The 22,048-nt window shown below is 46.0% G+C and overlaps 1 protein-coding gene across 6 annotated transcripts in view; it reads right to left on the bottom strand.

The window, feature by feature from the left end:
* Positions 1 to 511: 511 nt before the first annotated feature.
* Positions 512 to 22,048, bottom strand: part of slco2a1 (solute carrier organic anion transporter family, member 2A1) — a 344,648-nt gene continuing 323,111 nt past the window's right edge. For all 6 annotated transcript variants that reach the window (XM_041216217.1, XM_041216234.1, XM_041216224.1 and 3 more), the window contains one exon: positions 512 to 4,200. In XM_041216217.1, coding sequence (XP_041072151.1) covers positions 4,080 to 4,200 — 121 coding nt within the window. In that variant the 3' untranslated portion in view covers positions 512 to 4,079. The remainder of the gene's footprint in view (positions 4,201 to 22,048) is intronic.

Raw genomic sequence — 22,048 nt, 5'->3', positions numbered from 1 at the left:
TTTCAGCTCGCCTGCCATGACTTAGCCCTTTAAATTAAACCTTTTAAATCAATTACTCTATGGCACTTCTTCCCTGATCCTTGTTACTACAGAATATACAAACTATAAACCAGAAAAAGACCTTAAACTATAAGCGATAAAAGTAAATACTTACCCGGCCTTACCCACTACTTACCAGTCATTCCTTTCCCTTGTAGCCTCTACTGCTGCTGGAGGGCAAGATCACTCTAAAGATTTAAGAAGTTGGATAACAAAGAAAAAATGCAAAGAGCACCTCTTCCCCTCTGCACCCAAATTCCCACTGTGCACCAAATTGCCAATACCCACACTCACTCTGGCTGTGTCTCACTCAGGATGAGGTATCGCCCCTGCTCATGTACAAGCACACTGATTCATTTTGTTTGTTTTGCTTTCTTATGTGCCATCATAAAATCGGTGTTTAAAATGGGCCCATGGAACTAGTAATAGAATATGTGAGCAATCTGTGTGTCTTAATGATTGAAAGCTTGTATAACAGAATAGCATCTTTTAATGATTACATTTACAAGAAACAAAAGGCACAGTAACATACACAGTGGACACAATCTCATCAAAGGAGTCTCTTCCACAACTTTAGGATAAAATAAAGCAAATAAATCTTTTTGTGTTCTTTCTGTTCAATTACAGAAAATGCGCTTATGAACAAGCAATATAGACAAAGTAAAGCTGAAAATGTCATACTTCTTTGCCTAACACAGTTACAAATTGATACATACATCCACTTCTCTCAGTCACTTACTAGTGCCCTGATATTTCTTTTCACACCACTTTCCCTTGTTTAATCAAAGACTGTCAAATAAAATGACTGATTGATTGATTTTGCCAGATGACAGGTTGGGCCACATCTTCTGGTCTCCAGGTCATTGGAGACCGGACATACGACTGGGATCTGGCAGAAGTCCTGATGTGCTGACCTATGGGGAATTGCCTGGAAGGTTAAACTTTTGATGGACATTTATTTCCCTTGTTCACTGGGACCCTCTGTGAATGCCTCTAACCCTTAGCTAGAGTCAGAGATGTGGGACACTTCCAATGTACTTACCTGAATAGCTACCCAGCTAACATAGATTAAAACCTAGATTAACTCCAGAGCCGACCCTCCCCAAGTACTCCTCTGGCCCTCCCGACTAACCCCAGACCTGAGCTGACTAACACGCTAACCATCTGACTACACCAGTGACCTGACCTAATTACTCCCAACCACCCAACTACCCCCTCCCAGACCTGGTCTGACTCACTCCCAACCATACTAGCCCTTTCGACCTGACCTGACTACACCGATCTACCTATCCACTCATCCACCTACCCATCCTATCACCATTCACTCATTCATCCATTCACACATTCACTCATCCATTCACTAACATTCAAAGACTGGGTATTCAAACTTTCCATACGACAGCTAGTGCTGTAAAAAGGATGTGTCCTGTCTTCCCTTGACTCTAATGTGCTTCGATGGAGTTCCCTGATGGACCCTGTGCTCCGCATTTTTGGAAACACCAGACTTGGAAGGACACAGGAGAAATATAGAGCAGTGTTGAGCCAGGGGGCAGTTTTCAAGTGTAGAGGCAACCCAACGATGATTGGCACTCCTCAGGAGATCACAGCCACTATGTCAGTCGCACAACAATACTGCCTCTCATTTTAAACAGGTCTGTTATCACAGTTCACATAACAGATGATTTCTTCATTTACTTTGAAAAAGTTCTTCCCATAGAATCAATTTCTTGAAGGAAAAAATCTCTACTGGACCAATTTATTTCTCTGCCTTTTAGCAGGTATAAATAATTTTCAAACATTGATTCACAAATTAATTTGATCTAACTTTTTCAGAGATGCATTAGTATACAAACCAACACAAAAACCCTCTGAATTCGAATCATACAGACTCGAAATGTTAATTCTGTTTCTCTGTCCACAGATGCTGACAGACCTGCTGGGTTTTTCCAGTATTTTGTGTTTTTATTTCAAATCGATTCATTTAGGCTAGTCATTTGAGTAACTGCACCATGGCCAGGAGTTTTCAGTCGGCGTGCGGGGGCGGGGCTGACATGTCGGCATGTAAAACGACGTGCAATGACGTTGGGCGTGCATCCCGACGTCATCGGGCTGTCTTGCCATGTTTCATTTGGCGGGCGCACACCGGAATCGGCTGCGCACCCGCTGATAATTGATAGGCTATTAAGGCCATTAACAAAGTTATTAAGGTCATTAATGAAGTAATTAATGTCAAGTTTACATTGCCCATCCAACCTTACGATTGGCAGGCAGGCAACAAGGCCAAGTGGCCTTTACATTTTTGGGAAACCTCATCCACGAGCAGGATGTGGTTTTCTCAAGATTTTACTACTTAAATAAAAAGTTTATATGAAAAATAAGAACAGTCACATGAGGGGACATTTCATTAAATTTTTAATGTCTGTAAAAAAGACTTTTAAAACCCGCTTCATGCCTCAGGGAGATTGAAACACTCTTTCGCACGCATGCGTGAAAGAGCGCTGGCCCCGACTCTCCCTCCTCCCCCCGCCTGCACAAGTAGCGCGCTACTGCTCGCATATTGCACTGGGCGGGTCTTAATTGGCCCGCCCGTGTAAAATGGCGGCGTGGAGCCGATTGCGGGTGGCAGTCAGCTCCGTGATCTCCTCTGCTCATTCCCGACAGGCCCGCCTGACGCAGGAAAAATTCTGCCCCATCAGCTTACTGTATTAATGATGTTCTTCAGTCTTGAACGTAACAACTGCATGGTTTATGTGCTTGATTCCAGAGGCCCTATTATCTCTGCAGCGTGCATTATTATGATTAAGACATATTGTTGAAATGGATGTGTATCTAAAGAATTGCATTTAAAGAAATCCAAATGTTTTCTTTATTACTATTCTTCCTTTATTTTTTCTGCTTCCCTTGGAATCCCTTATGGATCTGATTTTGGCCCTTCCTATTTCCTACTTACATGCTGCCCTTCACAAACATAATCTGAAAACACAATATAGACACATGGACACTGACTACACCCAGCTCTGCTTCATTACCTCACAACCCTGCACTGTCCCTAAGTTATCCTGCACTGGATGAGCAGTAATTTCCTCCAACTAAATATGAGAAACTGAATCCATTGTCTTTGTTCCTCATTGTAAACTCCATTCCTTGGACACCAACATTACACCTTTCCCTGAGAAGGGTCTGAAGGTGTTGAATCTGATCTTATGGACCACATATTTGCACCATCATTAAGACTGCTTATTTCTACCTCTCTATCAATCGACAACTCCATCCATGCCTGTGCTCCAATGCTGCTGAAACACCCATCCTTGTCTTTTTTATCTCTCAACTTGATTATTCTAACGCTCTGCTAGCTTGCCTTCCATCTTTCACTATGCATAAATTAGAGCTCACCCAAAAATCTGCTGCATGGATCCTAACTCCCATCTAGTTTTACTCACTCATCACCCTTGTGCTCACTAACCTACATTGGCTTCTGGTCCAGCAATACTTTAATTTCAAATGTTCATTGTTGTTTTCAAATCATGGCCTAGCCCCTCCTTATTTTTGTAACCTTCTCCAGTCCTAGAGCTTTCTGAAATTCCTGCAGTACTCCATTTCTGCCTTTTGATCATCCCAAATTTTTATCACTCCACAACTGGCAATTGTGCTTTCAACTGCCACAGCCATTAGCTCTGGAATACTTTCCTTAAGTCTCTTTGTATCCCTGCCTCTCTCTCCCTCCTTTAAGATGCTCCTTAAAACCTGCCTCTTTGAGCAAGCTTTTGGTGTCATTTTTTTGGGGAAAGCTCTTATGACATGTCTTGGGATGTTTAACCGTGTTAGAGGTGCTATATAAATGCTATATAAATTCATGGTTCTTCACACTGTTCCAACTACTGTCCTTGTCTGTTAATGTTAACAATTTGAATTCTTTGAATTAATCAACACTATAAAAAGCACTTTTAAGTAAATAAAGCAAATACAAACGAATATTAATCTGTAGATTTGCCAATCAAGGTTGGCATCACGTCAGTTCTTGTCAAACCTTCTGTGGAACTTTATACTGGTTCTGTGTTCTGTGCAGCAACTCGACGTGCACTGAACTTCTTTGCTTTCCAACCAGCGATCAATAAAAGCAGAATACCAAGGATATTATATCCAACTTGTAGACCCAAGTACCTGTGGAACATAAAAATAGTGAGTTTTTTTTCTTTTAAATACACACTTGAAGTACATTAGTTTACCTTCACAGAAGTAAAAAAGAGTAGCATTATGAGAGGCTCTTTGTAGAGATTTTTTTTAGAATATCTACAATACATTAAGAATCTTGAGATTGTGCTTGCATTCTACAATGGCTTTCCTTCTGTTTTTGTCACATTTCAATGTCAACCTTTCATCATTATAAATTTCTATCTCCACAATTATAATGCAACCTGCCTGTGTAAAGCTGTCAATCTATAATTAGCCCACCTAAAAGTACTTGAGCCCTTCTTCTCTCTCTTCCCCTTGGGTCACATTTTGCCTCATTGGAATTGTAAGCAAATTAGGTTACGGTACGAGTGAGCTATGATGAAAGGTCATCAACCTGTATTATTGGGCAGAATTTTGCCCCTGGCATGCGGGATCGGTGGGGGCAAACGGAGGCAGTCGGGGTGCCGACTGCACCCGCAATCGGCAGCGCTCCGTGATTTTATGCGGATTGGCTAATTAACACCTGCCCAGCTGAGCACTGTCTGTGTGGACTGGGGAGGAGGGCAACCAGGCCTAGTGTGCACTTCACACATGTGTGTGAACGAGCACTGAAAAATCTCAGGGTGATGAAGAATATATTGAAAGCTTCATTAAACAATAGAAAAAATTAAGAAAACATGTCCCTTCACATGACTCTGTCACATGAGCAGGGGGGTGTTTTTAATTAAAAATTAAAGTTTTTATTTCATTTGTATTTGCTTTTGGAAACCTCATCCCGTCTGTGGATGAAGTTTCCAAAAAAATGCAAAGGCTGCTTGGCCTTTTTTGCCTGCCCATCAACTGTTAGGTTGGACGGGCAACGTAAAATTCAGGACAATTGATTACTTAATGGCCTTAACAGGCCTTTGAATTGTTGGTGGGCTCATTGCCAGCTCCGGCGCACGCCTGCTGACCAAACTGTCGTGCAACTGCGCACTGATGTGGGCATGTTCGGCTGACATCAACGTGCGTCATTTCACACTTGGTTGGGTTGGGCGTGTGCCCGCCTGCTGAGCTAAAGATTCTGCCCATTAACTCTGTTCCTCTCTCTATAGATACCTGCTGAGTATTTTCCAGAATTTTCTGTTTTGATTTCAGATTTCCAGCATCTGCAGCATTTTGCTTTCAGTTTCTTATGGCTTAATTTTTTCATCACAGTGCATGCCTTTGACCAAAGTGGATTCAATTATAAGAAAGCATTTGGAATTATATAGCACCTTTCATGACCTTGGAACATCCTTACATGCTTTAATTGTATCCAAATAAGTACTTTTGCAACTCAGTTGTAATGTAGGAAACACAGTGACTCATCTTTTAGCACTTGGCATTTTTCAACAAATGGCAATAGATGAGGGATAAATATTGGCCAGAACTTCTTCAATAACTAGTGGCATAAGATCTCTGTGAGGACAGGTGGGTTTTGGTTATATTTCCAACAAGTAGAAAGTTGTAATTAGGACTGAGATTAGGAGAAATTTCTTTACTCAAAGGGTTGTGAATCTTTGAAGTTCTCTACCCTGGAAGCCTGGCTTTTGGAGCTGGAGTGGCGGCTCTGGGGACACTGTGGAGCATCCGCGAGGCTGGGAGTATTGTGGATAGCACGTATAGAGAGGTGGTCACACCGTAGGCTAAGAGTCTACAGCAGAAAGGGAATGGGTGACCACCAGGCAAAGCAAGAGGACTAGGCAGGCAGTGCAGGAATCTCCTGTGGCTATTCCCCTGCATAAACAGATATATCACTTTGGAAAACAAAAACATAATTACCTGGAAAAACTCAGCAGGTCTGGCAGCATCGGCGGAGAAGAAAAGAGTTGACGTTTCGAGTCCTCATGACCCTTCGACAGAACTTGAGTTCGAGTCCAAGAAAGAGTTGAAATATAAGCTGGTTTAAGGTGTGTGTGTGGGGGGCGGAGAGATAGAGAGAGAGAGAGAGAGGTGGGGGGGGGGTGTGGTTGTAGAGACAAACAAGCAGTGATAGAAGCAGATCATCAAAAGATGTCAACGACAATAGTACAATAGAACACATAGGTGTTAAAGTTAAAGTTGGTGATATTATCTAAACGAATGTGCTAATTAAGAATGGATGGTAGGGCACTCAAGGTATAGCTCTAGTGGGGTTTTTTTTATTTTATTTTTTTTAAATAATGGAAATAGGTGGGAAAAGGAAAATCTTTATAATTTATTGGGAAAAAAAGGAAGGGGGAAACAGAAAGGGGGTGGGGATGGGGGAGGGAGCTCACAACCTAAAGTTGTTGAATTCAATATTCAGTCCGGAAGGCTGTAAAGTCCCTAGTCGGAAGATGAGGTGTTGTTCCTCCAGTTTGTGTTGGGCTTCACTGAAACAGTGCAGCAAGCCAAGGACAGACATGTGGGCAAGAGAGCAGGGTGGAGTGTTAAAATGGCAAGCGACAGGGAGGTTTGGGTCATTCTTGCGGACAGACCGCAGGTGTTCTGCAAAGCGGTCGCCCAGTTTACGTTTGGTCTCTCCAATGTAGAGGAGACCACATTGGGAGCAACGAATGCAGTAGACTAAGTTGGGGGAAATGCAAGTGAAATGCTGCTTCACTTGAAAGGAGTGTTTGGGTCCTTGGACGGTGAGGAGAGAGGAAGTGAAGGGGCAGGTGTTGCATCTTTTGCGTGGGCATGGGGTGGTGCCATAGGAGGGGGTTGAGGAGTAGGGGGTGATGGAGGAGTGGACCAGGGTGTCCCGGAGGGAGCGATCCCTACGGAATGCCGATAAGGGGGGTGAAGGGAAGATGTGTTTGGTGGTGGCATCATGCTGGAGTTGGCGGAAATGGCGGAGGATGATCCTTTGAATGCGGAGGCTGGTGGGGTGATAAGTGAGGACAAGGGGGACCCTATCATGTTTCTGGGAGGGAGGAGAAGGCGTGAGGGCGGATGCGCGGGAGATGGGCCGGACACGGTTGAGGGCCCTGTCAACGACCGTGGGTGGAAAACCTCGGTTAAGGAAGAAGGAGGACATGTCAGAGGAACTGTTTTTGAACATAGCATCATCAGAACAGATGCGATGGAGGTGAAGGAACTGAGAGAATGGGATTACAGGTATCTCCGGGACATAAAACGTTTCTCGGACTGCTGTTCCCGTCACATTCTGAAATCCACACTCAGTGCCTTGCGCCGCCATATGAACACACTCGACCTCTCCCTCCAGCAGCACCGCCGTACCCTTTTTCAAAGCTGCGCGTGCCCCCAGTTTCATTTTATCCTTCGGCTCATCCGACGCCTCAACAAGAAACTTTTTCTCTTTCTCTCAAGTGCTAAGGAACGCAAGCTCCAACAACTCATCGACACCAACACCCATCTAGGACCCTCCACCCCTGCCTGTCCCTCCGTCCCCACCCTTTCTTCCAATCCCAACCCCAGCCATGTATTCACTATACCCCCTGACCTTCCCCTCTCCGATGCTGAACGTTCAGTGCTCAGCAAGGGACTTAGTTTCATACCCTTACGCCCTCACCTCAATGAATTTCGGGCTCGGCATGATACTGAACTCTTCTTCCGCCGTCTTCGTCTCCGGGCTCACTTCTTTGGGCAGGAGTCCTCTCCCAGCTCAGCGGATCCTTTTACCCATCTCCAATATTCTCCCTCCACCTGGACCCCTCCCTCTGGATTCTTACCTTCTCTCGATCTTTTCATTGAGAACTATCGGCGCGACATTAGTCGTCTCAATTTCTCTGCTCCTCTCACCCATTCTAACCTGTCTCTCTCTGAACTTACTGCACTCCATTCTCTCAGGTCCAACCCTGACATTGTCATCAAACCCGCTGACAAGGGTGGTGCCGTTGTTGTCTGGCGCACTGACCTCTACCTCGTGGAGGCTGAGCGTCAACTCGCAGACACTTCCTCCTACCTCTCCCTGGACCATGACCCCACCACTGAACATCAAGCCATTGTTTCCAGGACTGTCACTGACCTCATCTCCTCTGGGGATCTCCCTCCCACAGCTTCCAACCTGATAGTCGCCCAACCTCGGACGGCCCGCATCTATCTCCTACCCAAAATCCACAAACAGAACTGCCCCGGTAGGCCGATCGTCTCAGCTTGCTCCTGCCCCACAGAACTCATTTCTCGTTATCTTGACTCCCTTCTCTCTCCCCTTGTCCAGTCCCTTCCCACCTACATCCGTGATTCCTCTGACACCTTACGTCACATCAACAATTTCCAGTTCCCTGGCCCCAACCGCTTCCTCTTCACCATGGACGTCCAATCCCTCTACACCTCCATCCCTCACCAGGATGGTCTGAGGGCCCTTAGCTTCTTCCTCGAACAGAGGCCCGAACAATCCCCATCCACCACTACTCTCCTCCGTCTGGCTGAACTTGTTCTCACGCTGAACAATTTCTCCTTCAACTCCTCTCACTTCCTCCAAATAAAAGGTGTGGCTATGGGTACCTGCATGGGCCCCAGCTATGCCTGTCTTTATGGGGTATGTGGAACATTCCTTGTTGCAGTCCTACTCCGGCCCCCTTCCACAACTCTTTCTCCAGTACATCGATGATTACTTCGGTGCCACTTCATGCTCTCGTCGGGACTTGGAAAAATTTATTAATTTTGCTTCCAATCTCCACCCCTCCATCATTTTCACATGGTCCATCTCTGACACTTCCCTTCCCTTCCTTGACCTCTATGTCTCAATCTCTGGTGATAGACTGTTCACCAATATCCATTACAAACCCACCGACTCCCACAGCTATCTCGACTACAGCTCCTCACACCCCACTTCCTGTGAGGACTCCATCCCATTCTCTCAGTTCCTTCGCCTCCGTCGCATCTGTTCCGATGATGCTACATTCAAAAACAGTTCCTCTGACATGTCCTCCTTCTTCCTTAACCGAGGTTTTCCACCCACGGTCGTTGACAGGGCCCTCAACCGTGTCTGGCCCATCTCCCGCGCATCCGCCCTCACGCCTTCTCCTCCCTCCCAGAAACATGATAGGGTCCCCCTTGTCCTCACTTATCACCCCACCAGCCTCCGCATTCAAAGGATCATCCTCCGCCATTTCCGCCAACTCCAGCATGATGCCACCACCAAACACATCTTCCCTTCACCCCCCTTATCGGCATTCCGTAGGGATCGCTCCCTCCGGGACACCCTGGTCCACTCCTCCATCACCCCCTACTCCTCAACCCCCTCCTATGGCACCACCCCATGCCCACGCAAAAGATGCATCACCTGCCCCTTCACTTCCTCTCTCCTCACCGTCCAAGGACCCAAACACTCCTTTCAAGTGAAGCAGCATTTCACTTGCATTTCCCCCAACTTAGTCTACTGCATTCGTTGCTCCCAATGTGGTCTCCTCTACATTGGAGAGACCAAACGTAAACTGGGCGACCGCTTTGCAGAACACCTGCGGTCTGTCCGCAAGAATGACCCAAACCTCCCTGTCGCTTGCCATTTTAACACTCCACCCTGCTCTCTTGCCCACATGTCTGTCCTTGGCTTGCTGCATTGTTCCAGTGAAGCCCAACGCAAACTGGAGGAACAACACCTCATCTTCCGACTAGGGACTTTATAGCCTTCCGGACTGAATATTGAATTCAACAACTTTAGGTTGTGAGCTCCCTCCCCCATCCCCACCCCCTTTCTGTTTCCCCCTTCCTTTTTTTCCCAATAAATTATAAAGATTTTCCTTTTCCCACCTATTTCCATTATTTAAAAAAAATAAGATAAAAAAAACCCCACTAGAGCTATACCTTGAGTGCCCTACCATCCATTCTTAATTAGCACATTCGTTTAGATAATATCACCAACTTTAACTTTAACAACTATGTGTTCTGTTGTACTATTGTCGTTGACATCTTTTGATGATCTGCTTCTATCACTGCTTGTTTGTCTCTACAACCACACCCCCCCCCCACCTCTCTCTCTCTCTCTCTCTCTATCTCTCCGCCCCCCACACACACACCTTAAACCAGCTTATATTTCAACTCTTTCTTGGACTCGAACTCAAGTTCTGTCGAAGGGTCATGAGGACTCGAAACGTCAACTCTTTTCTTCTCCGCCGATGCTGCCAGACCTGCTGAGTTTTTCCAGGTAATTCTGTTTTTGTTTTGGATTTCCAGCATCCGCAGTTTTTTTGTTTTTATACCACTTTGGATACTGTTGGGGGGAATTGGCCTTTCTGCTGCACAAGGGAGGAATAAAAAGTGTAGGAATGCAATAGTTATAGGGGATTCAATTGTAAGGGGAATAGATAGGCGTTTCTGTGGCCACAAACGAGACTCCTGGGTGGTATGTTGCCTCCCTGGTGCTAGGGTCAAGGATGTCTCAGAGTGGCTAGAGGACATTCTGAAGGGGGAGGGTGAACAGCCAGTGGTCGTGGTACACATTTGTACAAATGACATAGGTAAAAAAATGGATGAGGTCCTAAAAGCAGAATATAGGGAGTTAGGAAGTAAGTTGAAAAGTAGGATCTTAAAGGTAGTGATCTCAGGATGACTACCAGTGCCACATGCCAGTCAGAGTAGAAATAGCAGGATATATCGGATGAATACGTGGCTGAAGAGAGGGTGTGAAGGGGAGGCTTTCAGGTACCTGGGGCATTGGGACCGGTTCTGGGGGAGGTGGGGCCAGTACAAACTGGATGGGTTACATCTGATGTCCTGGGGGAATACTTGCTAGAGTTGTTGGGGAAGGTTTAAATTAAAATGGCAGGGGGATGGGAACCTATGCAAGGAATCAGAGGAGGGGGAATCAAAGACAAGAACAAAAGACAGAAAGTGGAATAAGAAGAGTGATAGTCAGAGAAATCAAGGGCAAGAATCAAACAGGCCCTCAGTGAAAAATAGTGGGAATGGGACAAGTAATGTTAAAAAGACAAGCCTTAAGGCTTGTGCCTTAATGCGAGAAGCATTCGCAATAAAGTGGATGAATTAACCACACAAATATATGTAACCAGGTATGATATAGTCTGGATTATGGAGACATGGCTGCAGGGTGACCTGGAATGGGAACTGAACATCCAGGGGTAGTCAGTATTTAGAAAGGACAGACAAAAAGGAAAAGGTGGTGGAGTTGCATTGCTAGTTAAAGAGGAAATTAACGCAATAATGAGGAAAGATATTAGCTCTGACAATGTGGAATCTGTAAGGGTAGAGCTGAGAAACATTCAGGGGCAAAAAACGTTAGTGGGGGTTGTATATAGACCCCCAAACTGTAGTGGTGATGTTGGGAATGGCATTAAACAGGAAATTAGAGATGCGTGAGATAAAGGAACATCTGTAATTATGGTTGACTTTAATATGCATATAGATTGGGCAAATCAAATTAGTAACAATACCGTAGAGGAGGAATTCCGGGATGTTTTTCTGGACCAATACATTGAGGAACCAACGAAAGAACAGGCCATCCTTGACTGGGTATTGTGTAATGAGAAAGGAATAATTGGCAATCTAGTTGTGCGAGGCCCCTTGGGGATGAGCAACCATAATGTGATAGAATTCTTCATCAAGATGGAGAGTGACGTAGTTGATTCTGAGACTCGGGTCCTGAATCTTAATAAAGGAAACTACGATGGTGTGAGGCACGAGTTGGCTATGATGGATTGGGAAACGTTATTTAAAGGGATGACGGTGGATAGGTAATGGCAAACATTCAAAGAGCGTATGGGCGAACTGCAACAATTGTTTATTCCTGTCTGGAAAATAGGAAAGGTGGCCAAACCATGGCTTACCAGGGAAATTAGAGACAGTATTAGATCCAAGAAAGAGGCATACAAATTAGCCAGAAAAAACAACAGGCCTGAGGATTGGGAGCACTTTAGAATTCAGCAAAGGAGGACCAAGGGATTGATTAAGAAGGGGAAAATAGAGTATGAGAGTAAGTTTGCAGGAAACATAAAAACTGACTGTAAAAGTTTCTATAGGTAAGTGAAGAGAAAAAGACTGGTGAAGACAAATGTAGAAACAGGGGAATTTATAATGGGGAACAAAGAAATGGCTGACCAACTAAATACATACTTTGGTTCTGTCTTCACAAAGGAGGACACAAATAACATACCAGAAATTTTGGGGAACACAGGGTTTAGTGAGAGGAAGGAACTGAAAGAAATCAGTATTAGTTGGGAAATGGTGTTGGGGACGTTGATGGGAATGAAGGCTGATAAATCCCCAGGGCCTGATAATCTACGTCCCAGAATACTTAAGGAAGTGGCCCTAGAAATAATGGATGCATTGGTGGTCATCTTTCGAAATTCTATAGACTCTGGAACAGTTCCTACAGATTGGAGGGTAGCTAATATAACCCCACTATTTAAAAAGGAAGGCAGAGAGAAAACATGGAATTTTAGGCCAGACAGCCTGACATTGGTAGTGGGGAAAATTACAGAGTCTGTTGTAAAAGATTTCATAGCTGAGCACATGGAAAACAGTGGCAGAATCGGACAGAGTCAGCATGGATTTACAAAAGGGAAATGATGCTTGACAAATCTACTGGAATTTATTGAGAATGTAACTAGTAGAGTTGATGAGGGGGAGCCAGTGGATGTGGTTTATTTGGACTTTCAGAAGGCTTTCGACAAAGTCCCACATAAGAGATTGACGTGTAAAATTAAAGCACATGGGATTGGGGGTAGTGTGTTGAGATGGATAGAAAACTGGTTGGCAGACAGGAAACAAAGAATAGGAATTTTTCCGAATGGCAGGCAGTGACTAGTGGGGTACCGCAAGGATCGGTGCTGGGACCCCAGTAATTCACAATATATATTAATGATTTAGATGAGGGAATTAAATGTAATATCTCCAAATTTGCAGATGACACCAAGTTGGGTGGGAGGGTGAGCTGTGAGGAGGATGCAGAGATGCTTCAGTGTGATTTGGACAAGCCGAGTGTGTGAGCAAATGCATGGCAGATGCAATATAATGTGAATAAATGTGAGGTTATCCATTTTGGTAGCAAAAACAGGAAGGCAGATTATTATCTGAATGGCTATAACTTGAGAGAGGGGAATGTGCAACGAGACCTGGGTGTCCTTGTACACCAGTCGCTGAAGGTAGGCATGCAGATGGTAAAGAAGACAAATGGTATGTTGGCCTTCATAGCCAGAGGATTTGAGTACAGGATGTCTTGCTGCAATTATACAGCGCCTTGGTGAAACCACACCTGGAATATTGTGTGCAGTTTTGGTCTCCTTATCTGAGGAAGGATGTTCTTGTTATAGAGGGAGTGCAGCGAAGGTTTACCTGACTGATTCCTGGGATGTTGGGACTGACATATGAGGAGAGATTGAGTTGATTGGAATTCTATTCACTGGAATTGAGAAGAATGAGGGGGGGATCTCATAGAAACCTATAAAATTCTAACAGGACTAGACAAGGTAGATGCAGGAAGGATGTTCCCGATGGTGGGGGAGTCCAGAACCAGGGGTCATAGTCTGAGGATATGGGGTAGACCATTTAGGACTGAGATGAGGAGAAATTTCTTCACCCAGAGAGTGGTGAGCCTGTGGAATTCGTTACCACAGAAAGTAGTTGAGACCAAAACATTGTATGTTTTCAAGAAGGAGTTAGATATAGCTCTTGGGGCGAGAGGGATCAAAGGATATGGGGCGAAAGCGGGAGCAGGCTATTGAGTTGGATGATCAGCCATGATCATAATGAATGGTGGAGCAGGCTCGAAGGGCTGAATGACCTACTCCTGCTCCTAGTTTCTATGTTTACCCCAGAGGATGCACCATCATTAAATATATTTAAGGCTGGGATAGGCCGATCTCAAGTAATTAAGGGATATGGAGAGCAGGTGGCATAGTGGAGTTGAGGCCGAGGATCAGCCTTGATCGTATTAATGGTGGAGCTGGCTTGAGGGGCCACATGGTTTACTTTTGCTCTTATTTCTTGGCCCAAGAATGAGTCAAGACTTTCACAGGATGCTTTTTGTCTGAACTGGGTCAGAAGTTGGGATTCCGACCCAGATCAGAAGCTGTGGAATATTATCTCATTTTAGTCTGGGTGTTAGTCTAATCTGAGTGAGGAGAGACAAAAAAGGCATACCTTAAAACGGAAGGGAGTCCATGTGGAGGAAAATTGAGAGCAGCACAATTTGAGGAAGAGTGGAGTGCCAAAGAGGTCAGCGCTAGATCGTCAAATATTTACAGTCTGTATAAATGAGAGAGAGAGAGAGAGAGAGACGGAGGGGAAACAGTGTGAGAATGAAAGCGGAGAGAGGGAGAATGAGGAGAAACTATGTGAGAGTGAGAGTGGAGAGAGACAGCGAACGGAAATAGAGTGGGAGTGGAAAGAGGGAGAGAGAGACTGAGGGGAAACGGTGTGAGATTGAGAGCAGTGAGTGAGTGAGCGGAAACAGAGTGGGAGTGGAGAGAGAGAGAGTCTGAGGGGTAACAGTATGATAATGAGACTGGAGAGAGAGAAAGACTGAGGGGAAATAGTGTGATAGTGACAGCAGAGAGAGGGAGACGGAGGGGAAATAATGTGAGAGTGAGAGCGGAGAGAGAGAGACTGAGAGTAAACAGTGTGAGGGCGAGACTGTATGGAGAGAGACTGAGGGGAAACTTTTTTTTTTACTCATCCATGGGATGTGGGCTTCACTGGGTAGGTCCGCATTTATTGCCCGCCCTTAGTTGCCCTTGATAAGGTGGTGGTGAGCTGCCTTCTTGAACCGCTGCAGTCCATGTGGTGTAGGTACACCCACAGTGCTGTTAGGAAGCAAGTTTCAGGACTTTGACCCAGTGACAGTGAAGGAACAGCGATATATTTCCAAGTCAGGATGGTGAATGACTTGGAGGGGAACTTCCAGGTGGTGGTGTTCCCATCTATCTGCTGCCCTTGTCAGTCTAGATGTAAGTGGTCATGCGTTTGGAAGGTGCTGTCAAAGGAGCCTTGGTGAATTCCTGCAATGCACCTTGTAGATGGTAAACAGTGCTGCCACTGTGCGTCAGTGGTGGACTGGCGGAACCCAAACTGGGCGCCAGTGAGCAGGTTATTGCTAAGCCAGTGCCACATGATAGCACTATTGATGACCTCTTCCGTTATTTTACTGATGATCGAGAGGAGATTGATGGGGCAGTAATTGGTCGGGTTGGATTTCTCCTGCTTTTTGTGTACAGGACATACCTGGGAAATTTTCTGCACAGTCATAGATACCAGTGTTGTGATTGTACTGGAACAGCTTGGCTAGGGGCGCGGCAAGTTCTGGTGCACAAGTCTTCAGAACAATTGCTGGAATATTGTCAGGGCCCATAGCCTTTGTGATATCCAGTTCCTTCAGCCGTTTCTTGATGTCACGTGGAGTGAATCAAATTGGCTGAAGCCTGGTATCTGTGATGCTGGGGACCTCTGGAGGAGGCTGAGATAGATCATCCACTTGGCACTTCTGGCTGAAGATTGTAGCAAATGCTTCAGCCTTATCTTTTGCACTGATGTGCTGGGCTCCTTCATCATTGATGATGGGGATATTTGTGGAGCCTCCTCCTCCAGTGAGTTGTTTCATTGTCGACCACCAATCATGACTGGATGTGGCAGAACTGCAGAGATCAGATCTGATCTGTTGGTTGTGGGATCGTTTAGCCCTGTCTATCACTTACTGCTTATGCTGTATGGCACACAAGTAGTCCTGTGTAATAGCTTCCCCAGCTTGACATCTCATTTTTTGGTATGCCTGATGCTGCTCCTGGCATGCCCTCCTGCACTATTCATTGAACCAGGGTTGATCCCCCAACTTGATGGTAATGGTAGAGTGGGGGATATGCCAGGCCATGAGGTTACAGATTGTATTTGAGTACAATTCTGCTGCTGCTGATGGCCCACAGAGTCTAATGGATGCCCAGGCTTGAGTTGTACAACACGATGGAGGGTATCCTCAGTATGAAGGTGGGACTTGATCTCCACAACAACTGTGTGGTGGTCACTCCTACCAATACTGTCATAGACAGATGCATCTGCAGCAGGCAGGTTGGTGAGGATGAGGTCAAGTATATTTTTCCCTCTTGTTGGCTTCCTCACCACCTGCCACAGACCCAGTCTAGCAGCTATGTTATTTAGGACTCAGCCAGCTCGGTCAGTAGTGGTGCTACCGAGCCACTCTTGATGATGGACATTGAAGTCCCCCACCCAGAGTACATTCTGCACCCTTGTCACCCTCAGTGCTTCCTCCATGTAGTGTTCTCCATGGAGGTGCATTGATTCACCAGCTGAGGGAGAGCAGTACTTGATAATCAGCAGAAGGTTTCTTTGCCCATGTTTGACCTGATGCCATGAGACTTCACAGGGTCTAGAGTCAATGTTGAGGACTCCCAGGGTAACTCCCTCCCGACTGTATACCACAGTGCCACCACCCCTGCTGGGTCTGTCCTTCTGGAGGGACATGGCAGACTCAGAGATGGTGATGGTGGTGTCTGGGACATTATCTAGGTAAGATTCCATGAGAATGACTATGTCAGGCTGTTGTTTGACTAGTCTGAGAGACTAGATTTTGGCACTAGCTCCAAAGGAGGACTTTGCAGGGTCAACAGGGCGGAGATTGCCGTTGTCATTTCCGGTGCCTAGGTCTGTCCGGTTTCATTCCATTTTTGTGACTTTATAGCGGTTTGTTACAGCTGAGTGGCTTGCTCGGCTATTTCAGTGCTGTGGGTCTGGGTCACGTGTTGGCCAGACCAGGTAAGGACGACAGATTTCCTTCCCGGAGGGACATTAGTGAGCCAGATGGGTTTTTACAACAATCACTCCAGGCTTTTCATTCCAGATTTTTATTGAATTTAAATTCCATCATCTGCCATGGTGGATTTAAATCCTGGATCTCTAGTTTACTAGTCCAGCGACAATACCGCTACACCATCGGCTTCCCCATGTGATAGTGAGAATAGAGATAGAGACAGAGGGGGAAGAATGTGAGAGTGAGAGTGGAGAGAGAAAGATGCGGGGAAACAGTGTGATAATGGCAGCAGAGAGACAGGGGTTGAGAGGAATTAGTGTGATAGAGCAGAGAGAGACGGAGTGAAACAGTGTGAGAGTAAGGGCGGAGAGAGAGACATAGGGGAAACAGTGTGATAGTGAGGAGAGCAGAATGAGAGAGAGACAGAGAGGAAACAGTGTGATAGTAAGAGTAGACAGAGATTGAGAGAGAGAGAAATGGAAGGGAAACAGCGTGAGAGTGAGAGCAAAGAGAGAGACAGAAGGGAAACACTGTGAGAGTAAGAGCGGGGAGGGAGAGACAGAGGGGAAACAGTCTGAGAGAATGAGAGTGAAGGGAACTAGTGTGAGAGTGAAGGTGGAGAGAGATACTGAGGGGAAACAGTGTGAGAGTGAGAGCAGAGAGAGAGAGATACTGAGGTGAAATAATATGGTTGTGAGAGCGAAGAGAGAGAAACTGGAGGTAACGGTGTGATCGTGAGAGCAGACAGAGAGAGAGAGAGAGAGAGACGGGGGAAACAGTGTGAAAGAGAGAGTGAAGAGACAGAGAGAGAAATAAGAACATAAGAACTAGGAGCAGGAGTAGGCAATTCAGCCCCTCGAACCTGACTTGCCATTCATTACAATCATGGCTGATCGCATTTTGGCCTCAACTCCAATTTCCCGCCCTCTCCCCATAACCTTTCAACCCATTACAAAATCTGTATCTGCTCCTTAAATTTATTCAGTGTCCCGGCATCCACTGCACTCTGAGGTAGTGAATTCCACAGATTCATGACCCTTTGAGAAAAATAATTCCTCCTCATCTCTGATTTAAATCTACCACCCCTTAGCCTAAAACTATGGCCTCTCATTCTAGAATGCCCCACAAGGGGAAACAGCTGTGCCACGTCTACTTTGTCTACCCCTTTAGCATCTTATATAACTCAATTAGATCTTCTCTCATCCTTCTAAACTCTAGCGAGTATAGGCCTAAACTACTCAATCTCTCCTCATAAGACAAGCCCCTATCTCTGGAATCAATCTAGTGAACCTCCTCTGAACCGTCTCCAGTGCAACTACATCCTTCCTCAAGTAAGGGGACCAAAACTGTGCACAGTACTCCAGGTGAGGTCTCACCAATGCCTTGAACAGTTGCAACAACACTCCCCTATTTTTATACTCTATTCCTTTAGCAATAAATGCCAAAATTCCATTTACCTTCCTTATTACCTGCTGTACCTGCATACTAGCTTTCAGCGATTCATGCACGAGGACACCCAGATCCCTCTGCACTGAAGCATTCTGAAGTTTATCTCCATTTAAATAATAAGTCGCCTTTTTATTCTTCTGACCAAAATGGATAACCTCACACTTATCCACATTATACTCCATCTGCCAGATTTTGGCCCATTCACCTAACCTGTCCATATCCATTTGTAAATTTCGTATCTCTTCATCGCAACTTACTTTCCCAACTATTTTGGTGTCATCTGAAAATTTAGCTACTGTACCTTCTATCCCTGAATCCAAATCATTAATATAGATTGTAAATAGTTGGGGCCCAAGGACCGAACCCTGTGGCACCCCACTAGTTACAGCTTGTCTTCCAGAAAAAGACCATTTATCCCAACTCTCTGCTTTCTGTTGGTTAGCCAATCCTCAATCCAAACTAATACATTACCCCTAACTCTGTGTGATCTTATCTTGTGTATTAATCTTTTATGCGGCACCTTATCAAAGGCCTTCTGGAAGTCCAGAAGTACTACATCTACAGGATCATCATTATCCACTTTGGAGATGAAGGGAAACAGTGTCAGAGCGAGAGTGGAGATAGAGAGACTGAGGGGAAACAGTTTGATAGTGAGAGCAGAGAAAGAGAGAGAGAGCTGGAGGGGAAACAGTGTAATAGTGAGAGCGAAGATAGAGAAATGGAAGGGAAACAATGTGAGAGTGAGAGTGGACAGAGAAATAGAGAGAGACTGAGGGAAAACAGTGCGGGAGTGAGACTGGAGAGAAGCAGAGACTGAGGTGAAACAGTATGATAGTGAGAGCGGTGAGAGAGACTGAGGGGAAGCAGTATGATAGTAAGAGCAGAGAGAGACAGAGACTGAGGGGAGACAGTGGGAGAGTAAGAGCAGAGAGAGAGGCTGAGGGGAAATGGTGTGATAATGAGAGCAGAGAGAGATAGAGACTGACAGGAATCAGTGTGATCGTGAGAGCAGAGATAGAGAAGATGGAGAGGAAATAGTGCGAGAGTGAGAACAGATTAAGAAAGAGAGATACTGGGGTGAAATAGTATGATAGTGAGAATGGAGAGGGAGAGACAGAGGGGAAACAGGGTGAGAGTGAGAGCAGAGGGAGAGAGAGATACTGAGGGGGAACAGTGTGATGGTGAGAGCAGTGAGAAAGACAGGGGAAACAGTGTGATAGTGAGAGTGGAGAGAAAAGGAAGATGGAGAGAAAACAGTGTGAGAGGGAGAGCAGATAGAGAGAGAGAGAAATACTGAGGTGAAATAATTTGATAGTGTGGGTGGAGAGAGACTGATGGGAAACCGAGTGATAGTGAGAGGGGAGAGAGATAGACTGAGGGAAAACAATGTAAGCATGAGAGTGGAGAGAGAGAGGGGAAACAATGTGAGAGTTAGTGCGGATAGAGAGAGAGACTGAGATGAAACAGAGAGTGAGACCAGAGAGGGGGAAACAGAGAGAAAACAATATGACAGTGAGAGAGGAGAGAGAGACTAAAGAGAAACAATGTGCGAGTGAGAGCAGAGAGAGAGAGAGCGGAAAAAACATTGTGAGAGTGAGTGCCAACAGAGAGACGGCGGGGAAACAGTGTGAGAGTGAGAGCGGAGAAAGAGACTGAGGGAAAACAGAGTGAGAGTGTGCGCAGAGAGAAAGAGAGAGAGACTGAGGGGAAAACAGTGTCATAGTGAGAGCGGAGAGAGAGAGAGAAAGAGACTGAGGGGAGACAAAGTGAGTGCATGCAGAGAGAGAGAGAGATTGAGAGAGAGACTGAGGGGGAAACAGTGTGAGTGAGAACAGAGGGAGACTGAGGGGACAGAGTGAGAGTGAGAGCGCAGTGAGAGAGAGAGGCGGCGGGGAAACAGTGTGAGAGTGAGAATGGAGAAAGGGTCTGAGGGGAAATTGTGAGAGAGTGAGAGCAGAGAGAGAGAGGGGGAACAGGGTGAGAGTGAGAGCGGAGAGAGAGAGAGATACTGAGGTGAAATAGTATGATAGTGAGAGCGGAGAGAGAGAGACTGAGGGGAAACAGTGTGATAGTGAAAGATGAGATAGAGACTAAAGGGAAACAGTGTGAGAGTGAGAGCAGAGAGAGAGACAGCAGAGAAACATCGAGAGTGAGCGCTGAGAGACAGCAGGGAAACAGTTTGAGAGTGAGAGCGGATGAAGAGTCTGAGGGGAAACTGAGTGAGAGTAATAGTGGAGGGAGACAGAAACTGAGGGGAAACATTGTGAGAGTGAGAGCAGAGAGAGAGAGAAAGCGAAACAGGGGGGAAACAGTGTGATAGTGCAAGCGGTGAAGAGAGAGGGACTGAGGTGAAATCGTGTGAGAGTGAGAATAAAGACAGAGTGACTGAGGGGAAACTGTGTGATAGAATGGAGAGTGATAGAGACTGAGGGGAAACTGTAAGAGTAAGAGCAGAGAGAGAGACTGTGGGGAAACAGTGTGAGATTGAGAGTGGAGAAAGAGAGAGAGAGAGTGAGATGAAACAGGGTGAGAGTAGAATGGAGAGGGAGAGATGGGGGAAACGGTGTGAGAGTGAGAGTGAAGGGAGAGACTGAGGGAAAACAGGGTGAGAGTGAGAGCAGAGAGAGACAGAATGGAAACAGTGTGAGAGTGAGAGCAGAGAGAGAGAGAGGGAGACTGAAGGGAAACAGAGCGATAGTGAGACTGGAGAGAGGCAGAACTGAGGGGAAACAGTGTGAGAGTGAGAGCGGACAGAGATAGACTGAGGGAAAACAGTGAGTGCAGAGAGAGAGAGTGACTGAAGAGGAGCAGTGTGAGAGTGAGCGCTGAGAGAGAGACGGCAGGGAAACAGTGTGACAGTAAGAGCTGAGAAAGAGTCTGAGGGGAAACTGTGTGAGAGTAAGAGCAGGGAGAGGCAGAGACTGAGGGGAGAGTGAGAGTGGTGAGAGAGATAGAGAGAACGAGAGAGAGATTGAGGGGAAACAAAGTGAGAGTGCTTGCAGAGAGAGAGAGACTGAGACTGAGGAGGAAACAGTGTGATAGTGATTGCGGTGAGAGATAGACTGGGGGGAAACAGTATGAGTGAGAGTGGAGAGAGACTGAGGGGAAACAGAGTGATAGTGAAAGCGGTGAGAGATAGACTGGGGGGAAACAGTATGAGTGAGAGTGGAGAGAGACTGAGGGGAAACAGAGCAATAGTGAGAGCGGAGAGAGAGAGAGAAAGCGAGATGGGGGGAAACAGTGTGATAGTGCGAGCGGTGAAGAGAGAGTGACTGAGGGGAAACAGTGTGATAGTTAGAATGGAGAGTGATAGAGACTGAGGGGAAACTGTAAGAGTAAGAGCGGAGAGAGAGACTGTGGGGAAACAGTGTGAGATTGAGAGTGGAGAAAGAGAGAGATAGTGAGGCGAAACAGGGTGAGAGTAGAGTGGAGAGGGAGAGATGGGGAAACGGTGTGAGAGTGAGAGCGAAGGGAGAGACTGAGGGAATACAGGGTGAGAGTGAGAGCAGAGAGAGACAGAGTGGAAAAAGTGTGAGAGTGAGAGCAGTGAGAGGGAGAGGGAGACTGAAGGGAAACAGAGCGATAGTGAGACTGGAGAGAGGCAGAACTGAGGGGAAACAGTGTGAGAGTGAGAGCGGACAGAGATAGACTGAGGGAAAATAGTGTGAGAGTGAGTGCAGAGAGAGAGAGTGACTGAAGAGAAACAGTGTGAGAGTGAGCGGT

The sequence above is a fragment of the Carcharodon carcharias genome, chromosome 2 (assembly GCF_017639515.1).
Source record: "Carcharodon carcharias isolate sCarCar2 chromosome 2, sCarCar2.pri, whole genome shotgun sequence".
Classification (NCBI taxonomy): domain Eukaryota; kingdom Metazoa; phylum Chordata; class Chondrichthyes; order Lamniformes; family Lamnidae; genus Carcharodon; species Carcharodon carcharias.
Note: the sequence above shows the minus strand (reverse complement) of the source record. Positions and strands in the feature narration are given on the sequence as shown.